The 13,435-nt window shown below is 39.5% G+C and overlaps 1 protein-coding gene across 2 annotated transcripts in view; it reads left to right on the forward strand.

Moving 5' to 3' along the window:
* STX18 (syntaxin 18) overlaps positions 1–13,118 on the forward strand; it is a 66,486-nt gene extending 53,368 nt beyond the window's left edge. The window contains exons 7-12 of one of the 2 annotated variants that reach the window (XR_014692286.1): positions 905–993; positions 9,029–9,087; positions 9,439–9,508; positions 10,074–10,154; positions 11,858–12,855; positions 12,898–13,118. Coding sequence is in view for 1 of the 2 variants with exons in the window: in XM_084516834.1 (XP_084372960.1) it covers positions 905–993; positions 9,029–9,087; positions 9,439–9,508; positions 10,074–10,154; positions 11,858–11,953 (395 nt within the window). In the remaining variant the exon portion in view is untranslated. Of the gene's footprint in view, positions 1–904; positions 994–9,028; positions 9,088–9,438; positions 9,509–10,073; positions 10,155–11,857 lie in introns of both variants that reach the window. The other variant, XM_084516834.1, reaches the window with a different exon arrangement.
* The last annotated feature ends 317 nt before the right edge of the window (positions 13,119–13,435 follow it).

Consider the following 13,435-nt stretch of genomic DNA (forward strand, 5'->3'; position numbering starts at 1 on the left):
GTTGGTACAAATCTCTCTCTATTTTGGGTTTTGTATAAATGCCACAGCCAGTGGGGAAGAAGGCCTTCTCAAGTTTGCAGCATTATCATTAGGATTTTAAGCACTGATGCTAGAACAGCTTCAGAAACAGTAGGTTCCTGCTGTACAGTTTCTTTTCTTTCCTATTCTAACTTCTTAGTCTATAATTAGAAGTATATAATTAAGCCTAAAAATAAATCTTCTAGAGGGAAAAATATCCTAGAAATAGCCATTCAAGATGTTTTATGCCCAACTCCTGCTAAGATTTATGAAGATGGTTAGCTTTAATCAAAGGGAAAGTGCTGTTGAAATCAATGGAGCAGCTACGATGCGGCAAGTTTGTGGGTTCAGATCTGACTCCTGTTACATGAAGGAGGACCCCTTGCACAGAGTGCTGTAGGATATGCATTGTGTTATGCAGTTTGAACAGTGTTTGTCCAACAAACTTAGCTCAAAAAATCTATGAGAGTCTGTGCTTACTTTCTGAGGAATGAGGAGCTGGTGGTTCTGTCAAATCTCAGTGGAAGATAATAGCCTTGCGTACAGGCTGTCATTTTGAAAATTGTGTGTTCTTGTTACAATTCAAATGTGATTGTATTTTCTGCCCTAACAAGTCTTAGTGTGTTGTGAGTTATTTTACGTGTTTTGCTGTCAATATTTTAGTGCAACTTCTCATAGTTCACATAATTAAACGTGTATACCTCTGTCCCAGTTCAGGAGTTAAAGGTTATTGGTGTAATCTTGTGCTGTAACTATATGGTGAATCTTGGTTAGTAGGAAATGAGACATTAACGATTTCATTGGAATTCTGAAATCATGAAAAATGTTTTTTACTTCACCGTTCGGTGCCCTGCATTGTCTCAAGCTTTTGGTGGTTCTTGTACAGACAGGAGTCTGCCTGATGCTCAGTCTAACCTTGGATTGTGGGGAGATGGCAAAGGTGAAGATGAACTGTCACCTGAGGAAATACAAATGGTAAGTGTATCTTTAGCATTACTGGCCATTTTATTATATTTTCTGCTGTATCCATTTGTATCCAAATTCACCCAAGTTCATTTACAACTTCCATTTTATGCAGAATAATGCCACGACAAGATATGCCTTTATACATGGCTTCCTGGTTCTTCTGGGAGCTGCTAATATATAAAGTCGCAAAATATTTGCATGCAGCCATGACATTAATACCAACTATTTTCTCAGCAATTGGAAGTGCCCTTTGAAAGAGAAAATATTTTTTAAAAAATATAATTATGAAATGCTTTCTTAGTCAGGAGACAGTGGAAGTGAAGGCAGCATCGGGAATGCATTAAAAAATTATGAACAATAAAGATTTTGTGAGTGGCTGTTTTTGACTTGGACTACTTCTAGTACACAAATAGCTGTATTTCATTTTATTCTTCTTTTTTAGGTTGATCAAAATCACATTGATTTTATTAGAAGGAATAACTACAGGCTTTCAGTCACAGCAGAACCTCATGTATTTTTAGCTTTCCTGTATATCCCCCACTATCAGCAGTTTTATGTATTGTTTGTTCCAATTCTGTTTGCAATTGAACTGATATGCTACAAAGTTTGACGTAAGTGATTGCTGACAACCTGTTAGGCTTTTTGATGTTCCTACAATTTCTTGTTTTGAATGTGGCTCCAGATTCTCTTTGTATTAGCACACGTTGTATTGTTTCATATAAAGAAAGAAAAACTTCTTACAAGTAGCCAGTGGCCATAGAGTTTTCAACATGGTGTGCTGCAGCACAGGGCTGCTGCATCATGAATATCTGAGGCTTCCTTGGCAATGATTAGAGATATTCCCAAACAGAGCAAGCATCACTTCCCGTCAGAGATGAGTAAGTTGCATATAATTATGGTATGGTTTTGGTTTGTCAAAGGGAAAAGGCTCTTCAGAGGCTGCTCCTGATGTTATCACATTGTTCTTGAGCACCAGTCTGAAATCAGAAGGCTTATTCCTGCTTTGTGTTTTCTCTCTAAACAGAATTTGTCACATACCTTTGTTTTTCTGTGTTCAGGGACCACATTATTAGCCCCCTTGGTGTAAGCTTCCAGAGGATCAGGAGGTAACAAGCATCAGAGGTGATAACTCTGAAAGTGCTTGCTAATAACTGACTGCTAAATGTTAGGCTGCATTTTGTGAGCCTCGCGCTCTAGTAAGTTTTAAGTGTGCTACAGCCTTTGCCGCGGTTCTTTGGGAATGAATGCATTTCTTTCTTTGGGAATGACTGCATCCCTTTATCCTTTTTAGAGTAAGGCCCAGCACACTTCACGACTTACGTGAGTTGTTAGATCTGTGAGTTTTGTTCTATTTCTGTTATTGAGTGAAGGAAGATAACCTGGAGATAACCTGGGACTTTTTCTTTTTTTTTTTTTTTTTTTCTTCCCTGGAATAAGTTCTCTTTATTGTCTCGTGAAGTGGAATGGTTCCATGCCAAAGTAACACAAAAATCTACGTTTATAGTTTAATACTTGGAGATTCAGGAGCCCAGAAGTCCTTCAGTCCTGAACTGCTTATTGCAAGGCATTTGCCCAGCTCTTTCTAGGGGAAAACCATTAGACAAAAAATGCATTATTAATCGTTGTCCTTTCAGACCTCTCCCATGCTATGGTTTGTGTTATTATTTTTTACTATGGTTTCTATGATTCTTCTTATAGTAAGCATAAATCTATGATTCTGGCAGTTATGAAGAAATACAGAATACATTTTCACCTCTGCTGAAAGCTAACAAGCATCGGTTGCTTCCATGTTATTATACCTTGGAAGGAGTATACTTTGATTAAGACTTAAAAAAGAAGTGAGTCAGCATTCATGGCACTGTTAATATAGATAGTTTTTCTTTCTCCACCAGTAAGTTGCCAAGTAGGAAGCGAGCTGCTTGATTCTAGTTATAGTTAATGACATTGATGGAGGTAATTTCTTGTCAGGTAATTTTTTACAGTTGGATTGGATTGCATATATTGGGGTTGCTGCAGTGTAAATCAGGAGTTGTATATACGTATGTGTGCACAACAGGTTTTCAAATGTAAACTTTGCTAGTAATATGTTGATACTCAAAGCTGAGCAAGCCATTATTCTGCTCTGTGGACCTAAAAAGATTTTTTTTTTAATTTTTTAGGGTTTAGGAACACTATAGTTTGCAAAGACTAGGGATGTATGTAGTGACTATTCCACAGCAAGACTGCTTTCAGTGTATTTTCAAGTTATAGCTACGTGTTGACCTTTATTAGTAGAAGTTGGATACTGTGTAACCTTGCTCCTAATGGACTTCAATGCCACTGGAAGCCATTATTCTAATTTTTGTGTAAATTTGGATCCAAGGTGTAAATTATAGGTGTAACTGGGACATAATTTGAGTACTTGAAAGTGCACTGATTTTATTCATTGCTTAAGTAAATACTTCCTAGTAATATGCAATACTTAATGACTTTATTGTGCTTTTAATGCAGGAATTTAAGGGTCTTTAGGAACTCTTAGTGAACCTTTACAGCTTTCGGAAATTGTGCCGCTAAAAGGACTAATTATTTATCCTCTGCATTATGTTTGCTGTTACTGAGAAGTTAATTTCTACTTTTTAAACATTTGATTTGCAAAGAGTGGACCAACTCCATTTAAGTTACTAAAAGAAACCCTAGCAGTTCTCAGAAGAGGGTAGGTTAAAGTGTAAGAAACTGCTGTATTGATTTTTAAATTGGAATGCGTTGCGTCAAATTGTACCGAACAATTCTCACTCATGGTTCCGTGATCCTTCCTGTGGATAAAATAATGAATTAAAGCACTACCATGTTGTTACAGCAGCAACTTATTTCAGTATTCTACCCAAAGAGTTCTTTACATCAGTCGCAGGCTGTTGTGTGATTTGCACAGTAAATTTCACTCTATAACTCTGTGCACAGGTATGTGAATGTTTTCATAGTTGTTGTGAGCGTATGTCTTGTGGTTGTGTAGGGTGGGGAAAATGTGGTTCTGCTGTATGAGCTGTGAAAATCTACAGCTTTCTGACTTTTTATCTTGTTTTTTTTTGTCTTTAGTTCAGGTATAGTACATTTCATGATTTATCTCATGGGATAACAAAACAGAACTGTGATTCTTTCAATGCATTAGGCTTTGAGAAATGTCTTAAGCAGTCACTTTATATCTTGGTAGCAGAATATGTCACTGCCATAAAAAAGGCTTCTTTAACAAGCCATAAATCGTTGAGCTGTACTGATTGCTAGAGCTTGCTGTATGTTCACATCATGTAAATCCCTTTGTGACACATGATAGGTGACGTGTCCTTCTGTTCTCACCTCTTGTTCACTTGGCTGTGTCACCACATCTTGCTGCTGTCGGAGCCGTGCCGTCCCTCAGCCCTAATTTCAAATTGCAAAGGCTATTTAGCACTTTAAAAAGCAATCTGTGCCAGTGGAGGATTTCAAATATCAAAGGGTTTTTTAAATAGTACTTTCTCAAGTGGATTTGTGCTATTTGTAAGGGATTAAAAGCATTCACTGTTTCTTTATTGAAAATTTGCCTCCTAAATTAATTATCATCTCAATTCTGCTAAGACAGCAGAATAGGGATTTTTTTTATGATGAATATTTGTGGAGAAATACTTATTCGTACAGAAGTCAGGAAACCAATTACAGCTTGGTGGCTCCACATAGTCACTTAATGTCTGTGCAGTCAGCTCCGTGCTAAAGCTCATGGATCCATTTTATTGCCCCGTTCCTTGGCTTTGTTCTGAAGTGAATCCCCTAAAACCAGAGACTTACAGCGGGGTCAACGTAAAGGAGTGGTGAGACACCATTAACCACGTGCTGCTGTGCAGCACGTATCACTGCATTAGTATTTTAACAAATGCTCTGCTCTGTAGAGATGCCACAGACAGCAGTGATAATGACACTCCAGAGTACCGTAACACCGGTACTTTTGTATTTAGCAGAACCATTGAATCTTTAGGGTGGGCATCAGTGGGGCTTCAGAGAACTGTGCATTATGTTCCTCGCTGTCCCACACCAGTCCCACGGGGCTGGGCTCCTGCCTTGAGGACTCGGCCCCACAGTGGAAGTTACGGTGCATGATAGCATCAGGGATCTTGGACTTTCTTTAGTTCTTTAACCAAGAAAAGCAAGCTGTTCTTGCCAACCAGGCAGCTAGTGAACCTCTAGTACAGAAAGGTGTATTTTAAAAGAAATAGGAAAAACTTTTTTATTATTATTATTATTATGTAGACTGCCTGCTAGAAGACTAAACCATTTTCTCAGAGACTGTTACCCTGTTAAAACAGGTGTCATTTCACACTCACCAGTAACAAATTTCTGTTTTTTAACCATAACCGTGTTCCCCTAGGTCACGCAGCTCTACCTGTAGTTTGCGGTCAGTAAGGAGTCAGGTAGTGCTTCTCTGAGGGCCTGGTGGGACTGAAGCGAGATGAGAAATGTTACAGCATGAAGCATGGGACACAGCAGAGATGGTGTGGGTTGTGAGAAGGAGGGGATGAAGGTGATGGGTATGACAGGTGGCTTGCCTTTTTTCTTTTTTTTCCCCTCTTTTCTGTTACTCTGTGGCAGTTTAGAAGTCCTTCTCAGCTCCTGCTGTCAGCTCTCCCTTGGTTCAGCTGTACCGTGTGCTCCTGTGGTGAGATTCAGTTTACTGATTTAGTAGAAAACTCAGGAAAAAAGTGGTCAGGGAGCTAAAATGTCATCCCATGAAACCAGACGAGCAGCAGCTTGTGTACAGGACTGTGTACTCGGGGAGAGATAGGAGCAAGACAAATCCTTCCACGGCTCCTCTAGGTCTTCCGCTGTACCCCAAGTGGAATCAGAACATCCTGAGCTGGAAGGGACCCATGAGGACCATTGAGTCCAACTCTTGTACACTTATCTTTTTCTTTCTCTCTGTAGGTATTATGAAAGTATTAGATATGGCAGAATATTTTTGATCATTTAACAGAATGCGTAAATCATCATGTGGAACAACATGTACAAGGAGGTGAACAAGCTGTACAAGGAAGATCTTAAAAGAATCGGGCTAGAGATGCTGATGAAATGATTGGGGCAGGGAGGATGTCACAATAGTGGCATCCCCCAGGGCTCGGTGCTGGGGCCGGTCCTCTTTAATATCTTCATTGATGATCTGGACGAGGGCATTGAGTGCACCCTCAGTAAGTTTGCAGATGACACCAAGCTATGCACGTGTGTTGATCTGCTTGAGGGTAGGAAAGCTCTGCAGGAGGATCTGGATAGGCTGCACCGATGGGCTGAGGTCAACTGCATGAAGTTCAACAAGGCCAAGTGCCGGGTCCTGCACCTGGGGCGCAATAACCCCAAGCAGAGCTACAGGCTGGGAGAGGAATGGTTGGAGAGCTGCCAGGCAGAGAAGGACCTGGGAGTGATGGTGGATAGTCGGCTGAATATGAGCCAGCAGTGCGCTCAGGTGGCCAAGAAGGCCAACGGTATCCTGGCTTGTATCAGGAACAGTGTGACCAGCAGGGCTAGGGAGGTGATCGTCCCCCTGTACTCAGCTCTGGTGAGGCCGCACCTCGAGTACTGTGTTCAGTTTTGGGCCCCTCGCTACAAGAAGGACATTGAGGTGCTTGAGCGGGTGCAGAGAAGGGCGACGAAGCTGGTGAGGGGCCTGGAGAACAAGTCCTACGAGGAGCAGCTGAGGGAGCTGGGCTTGTTCAGCCTGGAGAAGAGGAGGCTCAGGGGCGACCTTATCGCTCTCTATAGGTACCTCAAGGGAGGCTGTAGCGAGGTGGGGGTTGGTCTGTTCTCCCACGTGCCTGGTGACAGGACGAGGGGGAATGGGCTTAAGTTGTGCCAGGGGAGTTTTAGGTTGGATGTTAGGAAGAACTTCTTTACTGAAAGGGTTGTTAGACACTGGAACAGGCTGCCCAGGGAAGTGGTGGAGTCACCATCCCTGGAAGTCTTTAAAAGACGTTTAGATGTAGAGCTTAGGGATATGGTTTAGTGGGGACTGTTAGCGTTAGGTCAGAGGTTGGACTCGATGATCTTGAGGTCTCTTCCAACCTAGAAATTCTGTGATTCTGTAATATATAGTCACCAAACATAGCAGTCTAATAACAGTAAATTAGTTACTCCTAGAGATTGGCTCTGTGAAGTAAGCTGTGGGTCAGATGACCTGTATGAACTAGCCACCAATTTACATGTTGCATCCTAATGATGAACCGCGTTGTTACTTAAATTACCTTGAAATATTAGGTACTTCATTTTTAGCTACTTCAGTATTACTGTTCTAAAAGCTCATTTGCCTTCCAGTTATGCAGCACTACCCCCTTTGTTATTGTTAATTCTCTGCGATTCAGACATTATTTTTTCTTCTCCTTCCTTCATTTTTTTTTCAAAAGATAACAGATCCTTTCAAATACTTACTGTATTCTCTGGGCATCAAGACATTTTCTTGCAAGTTCAAGCGTTGGGCCTTTGCTCAGGTGGTGAGCAATTACTACTGCACAGACTGGAAACAGGGTCTGATCTGTAAGCAGTGCTGCTCTGCTGCTGTTTTCATCTCTGACAATGCACTGCTTTGTCCCAAGAAGGATAATGAGACCTCGCAAGGTGACTGAGAGGAATGCTGCCTGTATACTGCTAATGAAATTGTAACTTGATTGAATTACACCGAAATCCAGAAGTGTTATGTAGTCTAGTTTGAAATAAGTAGATTAACTGCATTAGAACTGGGCTTGCTGTCTTGCACAGTGCCAGTGTCACATCCTTTGGATTTTTAATCCTGTTTTCTGGTATTCAGGCTGCTGCATATATCACTCAGGATTTAGAAATGAGGCTTGTCAGAGGCACGTAGTGGGTAATAATTTCAGGATAAATGTATCCTGGGTGCTACTTCTGTGCAGTGGCAGAGACAGGGCTTTCCTAGCTTTGTGAGGAACGTGCAAATACCACACATGTCCAACTGGTACTGAGCTTTTGCTTGTGGGGAATTAATTGGTAGAATACCTTGACTAACCTTCCCCACTGTCCAACCAGAAGGGTAGTTGTGACCCCTTCAGGACAAGGTACTCTGTTGGCAGGAACCTTTTGGCAGGGGCAGGAGGCAGCGATCTGAGCGCATTGCCCACACCTGAGAGCCTGGGGAGTTGGGAGCAGCACACTGTGGGGCTCGTTCCTGTGTCTGGCTGGCAAGGTGGCAGGATCGAGCTCATTGATTTAGGCACCTGGAAATGATCGAGCTCATTGATTTAGGCACCCACCTTAGAATGTGGTAATGGGTCCTGTTTAAAATACAGCCCTTACAATGCTGCTTCCAACTAACTGTTATGATGTGATGCCTTTCTCAGATGTATTCTAGCAGCGTATCTAAAGCAAATCTTGTCACCGTACTTGCTGCACCATAGTTCGTTCCACATTGAATCCCAAATGATCTGACAGGGAAGTATATCTAGAAAATCAAAGCTTGTTTTCCTGTATGAGGTTTTGTGTTTGTGCTCGCACATTTGAAAAATGTAGTGCCAAAATTGTAGTTCTAAATGAAAGAGGCTGGCTGGAATAAATCAAGCCAATGCATTGGTAAAGTACGAAGTAGTAGACATCAAAATATTTCATATTACAGCAAAATCTGCAAGCTGTTAACTTTGTGCCATGGGTAGAACATGAATAAAGTGCATGATGGTGTAAAGGTGTCACATGCTATGAGAGCTTTCCCCACTCAAATTTTTAAAATAAGAAAGGACAAAATTCATCCTCTACATTTTTGCTTAGTGCAGAGAACTAGAGCAAAATCTGCAAATTATTTTGGGGTTTGGTTCATAATGGGAAGATAATTGACAAGTGTTAGAATGATAACACTATGATGTTAATGATAAATATGATGAATGATAAATGTGCAGGCTCATATTGTTCACTGAAGCTAATGGTAGTCATCCTTGGAGATCTTTGTAAAGGAAGGTGAAGGTAGCTTTGCTGGGGCTGAGGGCTGAGGAAAGTTCACTAAGTCCAAGCTTGTGAACTCTAACAAGACTTTTTTTTTTCCCCTCTCTTGCAGTTTGAACAGGAGAACCAGAGGCTTGTTGGAGAAATGAACAATCTGTTTGATGAAGTCAGGTACCATTTTCCATTTATTGCCAGGTTGCTGCATGTGCTGGTCCCGTAATCAGGATAACATCCACGCATTTGTTGCTGGGCACCTTGCTGCAGGAATTGTAACGGTGTGGTGGAGGGGGAGACAAAACAGGAATGCCCAATTCCATGTAAAACCTGGAAATTAACTGTAGGGGTGTACACGGAGTTGTGTTCCCGTAGTGCAGACATCCCACCTTACCGCCACATAAGACTGCTAACAGAGCCATGCCTGCTGAACAGCCTGCTGGGTTGAACAGGTTGGAGGGTCTAAAGCTGTAGCAGTGAGAAATGCTTGCAGAAGTTTCTAATGGAGTATTTCTGTTCTTTGCCAAGACAAATTGAAGGAAAAGTGGTAGAAATCTCCAGATTGCAAGAGATATTCACTGAAAAAGTCTTGCAACAGGTTAGTGTAATTTAATGCTTGAAGGTTTTCCTGGGGGTGTTTTGGTCTTGGTTCTGTGCAAGATGTAAACATGAGAGTAACGAACTTTGGCACAAATGTGAAGGGAAAGTTTGTTTTGGTTTGTTTGTTTTTTTTTCCAAAAGCAAAATCAAGATGGTAATTACTACCATTACGTATCAGTGTATACTGGGAATGGAAAGTGCTGTGTGTTACAGTGATCCCTCTGTCTCAAAATTAGTGTTCTACTAACTGTATTATTTAATAGCTTATTTTCTGTAAATGGTAGCACCTCTTCCAGGACAGCCAACAAAAATAAGGCCAGATTTGATGCTGGGTAAACAGGAGACTTCCTATTGATCTTAGTGGCCTCGGTTCAGGCTCATAACAACACATTAAAAAAATTGCAACTTAATTGCCTCTATGTCTTTGCATCATTGAAGAAAGTATAAATAAAGCTAAGATGTTAATAATACCAGATTTTATTTTATATTTGAGTTCTGCTTGTTCCCAAAATCCTTTCTAAACGTTGTCACTGTTTCTCTTTTTTTTTTTTTTTTTTAAACAGGAAACTGATATTGACAATATCCATCAATTAGTTGTGGGTGCAACGGAGAATATCAAAGAAGGCAATGAAGACATAAGAGAGGTAATGTCTAAGCTGTGTTTTTCAATTCATTTCTTTCTCCTGAATTTCAGTTTTGCCCAAGTGTTACTGTAAACAGCATGTAAAAGTTAATGCATGATACTGTGTGTATTGGGGAATCAGGACATGATTTCAAAAAAATTGTGAATGCACTTAGCTAATTTACACATTTCACTCTGCTTGTCTTGCTAACCATGATCTGAAACTAAATGAGTCTGCAGAAATCTGCTTGGCCCTACCTATTTTTAAACGTGAAGGTTGTGCGGTATGCATTTAAGCTCATCTGAAATTTTGTGGGGTTTTCTGTTTGTTTTGTTTTTAATTAAAAAAAAATAATCAGAAGACAATTCTGCAATTGCTGAAACTGGAGTTAAACGCTAAGCATTACCAGAAGAGTCTCTTTACCATGCGGAAGGCATCTCATGCACCTAGTAAACAAATCTGTCCCGTTATCCTACTAATTAGAATGAGATGATGCTTTCCTTCAGGAGCTGCGATTTCAATAAAAACTGAGTTCCCAAATTAGCCTCTGGAGTAATTGGCTCAGTTCTTTCTTTTTTTTTTTTTTTCCTCCTGAAAGCACATTGAATATGTAATTCAAGGTTGAGTTTAGCTACTGCTCAGCTAGTCTGAAAAGTGCCTCAAACATGCATTAGCAAGCATAACTTAGGTGCTTAAAATTTCTGATTTGGGAACTTATTTCCACATTTCTTGGAGTAGAGTAGGGAAGATTTAGAGTATTATTTTCAGCAGCTGTCCAAGAGATATGGTGGTATGGCAGATCATGGGGAAGATGTGAGGGAGTTTTCAGTTCTGATGCTGTTTTTGTTGTTGTTTTTTAAGGACTTAAATCAGTAGATTTAGTAATACTTAGCATACACTTAACCATGCCTATGTGTGACTCTTAAGCACTTGACATTAAATAGGACACTGGAAGGGTAGAGACAGGTCAACAGATTGTCCCAGTGTTCATAGAAAAAGTTGGCATTCATGAGATGGCATGAACTTACATTATTTTTGCTTTTGTTTTCATATTTGTAGGTGGAAATAAATTTCCCAAACCATGCTGAGAAACGGTAGAAAAAGTTCATTAAAAAATTAACTCTCATTAATGTTTATATCACATGAAGAGTTCCATGTAAAAATCTGGAAAATGAGAGAGAAAAGCAGGTTTCCTCCTTTCTGTCAGTCTGAATTTTGGGAAGGAGAATCCTAGAAAAATATTTGCTGCATTTTGCTGTAGTTGTTCCTTGCTCTACTTGCTTTGAGGGTGAAATACTTGACAGTCCTAAAGCAATCTCTAGAAATAGCTGTTGTCAGTTTCTTTGTGTTGATTTTTATTTATTTTTTAAATCACAAGAGATTTATTAGAGTGATATTAGACTGATTAATCACAGAGCTTCACTTTTGGAACTTAACCTTTAAGCATGTACGCATTTTGACGTAGTTCTTCACGTTTTGGATGTTTTTCTATTACCTGGGATCTGGATTTATTTTCTTAAATCACCAACTTCAACATTTTGTGAGAAGCTATAGTGTGATAAATCTAAAGTGGTACAACCAGCCTGACTTTTATTCACCTGAAAGTAATGGCAGCTTTGTTTTTTGTTCCGAAGCCACTAACAGTCATCATGGGTTGTCTTTTTTGGAAATATGTACTGTACTTTTTACTGGTGAGAGTAATCAAGATAATCTTTTCCTTACAGGCCATCAAAAACAATGCTGGATTTAGAGTATGGATCCTCTTTTTCCTTGTGATGTGTTCATTTTCCTTGCTTTTCCTGGACTGGTATGATAATTAAAAAAATGAAATTGTCTACATGCTTTGTAAAACTTTTGACATTTTTTCCTATGGAATGGGGGTATATACATACCTGTATATTTTATGCATTTTTTTTTGTGCTGCTGTGATGGAAATATTTTCCAACAAATAAGCACATGCATATGTCCATTGCTGCAGAGGGAGACAATAGCATTCATTTTATCAAATGTGAAAGAACACTGAATCCTACACACTTCAACTTTTGAAAGAGCTGGTAAGAAAGCTACAAGCTGGAGCAGAGCTAAAGGGGTAAACATTGATAAGTAAATAAAAAGTGATTATTGTCAGTGACCTACGCCTATGGTACTTGAAGTCCAGCTCTCAGTGCGCAGAACAGGTTGAGAGAAAATTGTTGTTGTGCAGAAGCATCTACACTGTTTCAGGCTTTTATTTAATCATACCACTTCAGTACACAGTGATCATTTTGCAGATGTATGACCTCTACTTCTAATCCTTGACAACTACTTTAGAGATCAAGATGATTTAATAATAATTAAAAGAAAAAAAAAAAAGCTAAAGAGCTTTACTTGAGGGTGCAAAGAGATAATAACAATGCCGATTGTGCAGTGAAATGGAGGTTCTGAGACATCAGAACAAAGCCAAAGGACAGACAATATTAAAGGCAAACTTCGATGTACTAAAAGTGGGAGCAATTTGGTATCCAAAAAAGGGGTCTCAAAACCAACTGTGGCTAAGAATCAATAAACTTCCTCTCGTTAAGTCAGATGGAAAAACTGCTCTTGACTTAATTGCAAAGCAATCAGCGTTCTACATCCTACAGCTTGGTATTTTTTAATGTCATGAGAGCAGTAAGTTCTTTCTCATCAGTATTTACTTGTGCATTGAAGCCGTTTATTGTGCTATATTTAAGGGGAGGAAGATGTATCATGAATCATTTCCATGTAGGACAGTCTTGGGAAAGAGATCTTTTTTATCTTGTAAAATCTGAATGGCCTCTGTAAAAAATATTGTGATAAATGTGTTTTGCTATCTCTCTTCTGACTTGTGTGTACCTATACATTATATGCAACAAGCTGTATCATTCTTTACTCTGCACAGAGTGAAAATGTCAAAAGTTACAGATTGCATCCAATAAAGCCTATGCCTACTAGAAAATAAAAACATGGTAGTTTTGAGTATCTGAATATGTGGCCTGTGGTTTTGAAATGCAAAGAAAAATTTGGCACATAACTTATTGCTTTTTATGCATTCCACATACCAGGACTTAAAAATTCTTTTACAGATATTACTTGCTTACTTCACATCAAATCTATAGAATTAAGTAATAATGGTTATTTTTACTGTATTGGTTAAAAAAAAGTTACTGATAATTAAATTCTACTGGAGAAGAGTAAAAGTGTAGCTGACTGTTCTGCTATAGATCTTGACGGTTTCCCTTTGTTTCTGTATGATCTCTACAGAAAACAAACTTTTGACATGTCCACTAGAAGTTGTTGCATTT

This window comes from Aythya ferina, assembly GCF_964211825.1.
Source record: "Aythya ferina genome assembly, chromosome: 4".
Classification (NCBI taxonomy): Eukaryota; Metazoa; Chordata; class Aves; order Anseriformes; family Anatidae; genus Aythya; species Aythya ferina.